At 39.2% G+C, this 2625-nt stretch overlaps 1 protein-coding gene across 1 annotated transcript; it reads right to left on the reverse strand.

Annotated features, from left to right (window-relative positions):
• Positions 1–1904: 1904 nt before the first annotated feature.
• Positions 1905–2471, reverse strand: LOC107063283 (uncharacterized). The gene has a single exon (XM_015314941.1). It carries the CDS (start codon positions 2469–2471, stop codon positions 1905–1907), a length of 567 nt encoding a protein of 188 aa, XP_015170427.1.
• Between the last annotated feature and the right edge of the window lie 154 nt (positions 2472–2625).

Genomic DNA, 2625 nt, shown 5'->3' on the forward strand with positions numbered 1-2625 from the left:
ATGAATTCCTTTCTCGCGATGCATGAATCTTCTCTTGCAATGCATGAGTCCCTTTTGCTATGCATGAACATTTCCTCTTGCAATGCATGACTTTCTTTTCTTGCAATGCATGACTTCTCCGCGATACATGATTTCTTTCCCTTACAATGCGTGATTTCTTCTCTTGCTATGCATGAATCTCTTTCCCGCGATGCATGACTCTCTTTCCCGCTATGCATGGCTTTTTCTCTTGCTATGCATGGCTTCTTCTTCTTGCTATGTATAAATCTCTTCCCGCGATGCATGATTTCTTTTTCGCGATGCATGAATCATTCTCTTGCTATGCATGAATCTCTTTGATGATGCCTCCCTGATACCGAACGAAGATGATGTTTCACCCAGCACTTAGGCGATCTTCTGGGTATCTCTCGGACGGCGGTATCGTCTCAATCGACAATATAAATAAAAATGATCCTCGGAGTAGTGGTATCATCTCATTTGACAATACAATATAAATGACCCTTCGGGTAGCGATATTGTCTCAATCGACAATATAAAAGAAATGACCCTCAGAGTAGTGGTATCATCTTATTTGACAATACGATGTAAATAACTCTCCGGGTAGTGATATCGTCTCAATCGACAATATAAATAAATAACCTTCAGGGTAAGAATATTATCATTTCTGATAATATAATGCAGATAAATATCTTCCAGGTATCTTTAGTTGCTGGAAAATAATAATATTACTGCGGCTTTCGTTGGTTCCATCTCTAAATATAGTTGCAATGTTCATTATGATCCTCTTCTTGTTGAGAATTAAATGAAATAACGCTCACTCATATCCCTAACTCTTTGCTATAAGAAGCATAAAAATTTTCCTGCATCCGCAGAAAAATCTTCACTTTTTGGGGAGCTATTCGCCCTTTCGACTTCTCCGTATTCATTGGATGGAGGAGTACACTGATATCGAGGCAAACTTATAGACCTGCATCCACAGAAAAATTGTTAGTTTTTAAAAAACGAACTGATCTGTGTCAATCTCTTTAGTTGTCCGCTCCTTGTCTGACTATCTCCGGTTGATTTCCTGATCTCCCGTTTATTGATAGATAAGACAAAATATATTTATGCAAAATAATTTAGACACGAAATAAAAGTTTTTTTAAGAAAATAGATTTTCAAAAAGGAATATTTGGAAAAGGTCGCTGCCAAGTGTCATGTCACGTCGAGCTTTAGCAAACGTCTTTGAGGTTGATGCCTCGAGGTCTATCCGATTATTTGCTGGAAATTACTCAAAGTTGTTCCAAACTACCGTTAAACCCTGTTGGAAATTTGAGACCATCCTCAAAATTTCTGTCCCAGTTAACTGTTTTAGCTTATCTTTAACCTTTGGTGAGTAATCGCGGAATTTTTGAGATCTTTCTCAAAAAATTTGTCCCAGTTGCAAATTTCAAAGTAATTTCAGTCTTGACTCTGTTGGAAATATCTTCTTCTAGAGAGTTTTTGAGTCCCCCTCAAAAATTCTGTCCCAATTTCTATTGTAAAGAAAAAAATAGAAATCTTATGGGAGATATGACCGAGCCCTTGTGGCGCCTACGTATCCCGTTGAGGCAGGAATCAGGTCAAACGTAGTTCCCCGTCAAGGGTTAACAAAAATAAGAGAATTTACAAAGAAACCGACCGAGGCCGACATAGGCCGCCTACGTATCTCATTCTTGAGAATTCAGGTCGAACGTAGTTCACATACAAGGAAAAATTAAAAAGGGATAAAGAAGTGACCGAGACCGACATAGGCCGCCTACGTATCTCATTCTTGAGAATTCAGGTCAGACGTAGTTCATTACAAAGGGATAGATTCTAAACAAAACAATTACAAGCGAGTAGAATGATTATAAGGGAATGACAAGAAAATACAAACTGACACTTCACACATAGTATCTCTTGACAGCATCTGAGTTGATTGGTTTCGGCCATTCGGTGCCATCCATCTCCGACAGGACTAAAGCACCTCCAGATAATACCTTGCGAACCATGTAGGGTCCTTGCCAATTTGGTGCAAACTTCCCTTTATATTCATCTTGGTGAGGGAAAATGCGCTTAAGAACCAGCTGACCAACTTCAAACATCCTGGCTCTTACTTTCTTACGGAAAGCACGAATCATTCTCTGTCGATAAAGTTGACCATGACAAACGGCAACCATTCTTTTCTCATCGATCAATGTTAACTGATCAATCCGCTTGCGAACCCATTCAGCATCACTCAATTCAGTTTCTTGGATGATTCTCAATGAAGGTATTTCAACTTCTGCAGGTATAACTGCTTCCGTTCCATATACTAGCAGATACGGAGTAGCTCCAACTGATGTTCTGACAGTTGTCCGGTAACCTAACAAAGCATATGGCAACATCTCGTGCCAACCTCTGCGATTATCAATCATTTTCCTCAAAATCTTCTTTATGTTTTTGTTAGCAGCTTCTACGGCTCCATTCATTTGGGGATGATAGGCGGTTGAGTTCTGGTGAGTAATCTTGAATTTTTCACATATTTCTCTCATCAAATGACTGTTGAGATTCGATGTTCCAGAAGCTTCATAGCTTCACTAGCATCTACACATCTGAGAAGACCTAAATCTGGAGTCCTCCTAT

This window comes from Solanum tuberosum, unplaced genomic scaffold (assembly GCF_000226075.1).
Source record: "Solanum tuberosum cultivar DM 1-3 516 R44 unplaced genomic scaffold, SolTub_3.0 scf00328, whole genome shotgun sequence".
NCBI classification, from domain to species: Eukaryota; Viridiplantae; Streptophyta; class Magnoliopsida; order Solanales; family Solanaceae; genus Solanum; species Solanum tuberosum.

Bases quoted from the DNA above. Each gene is read 5' to 3' on its own strand.
- LOC107063283 (XM_015314941.1), bottom strand. From the start codon at position 2,471: ATGAATGGAGCCGTAGAAGCTGCTAACAAAAACATAAAGAAGATTTTG.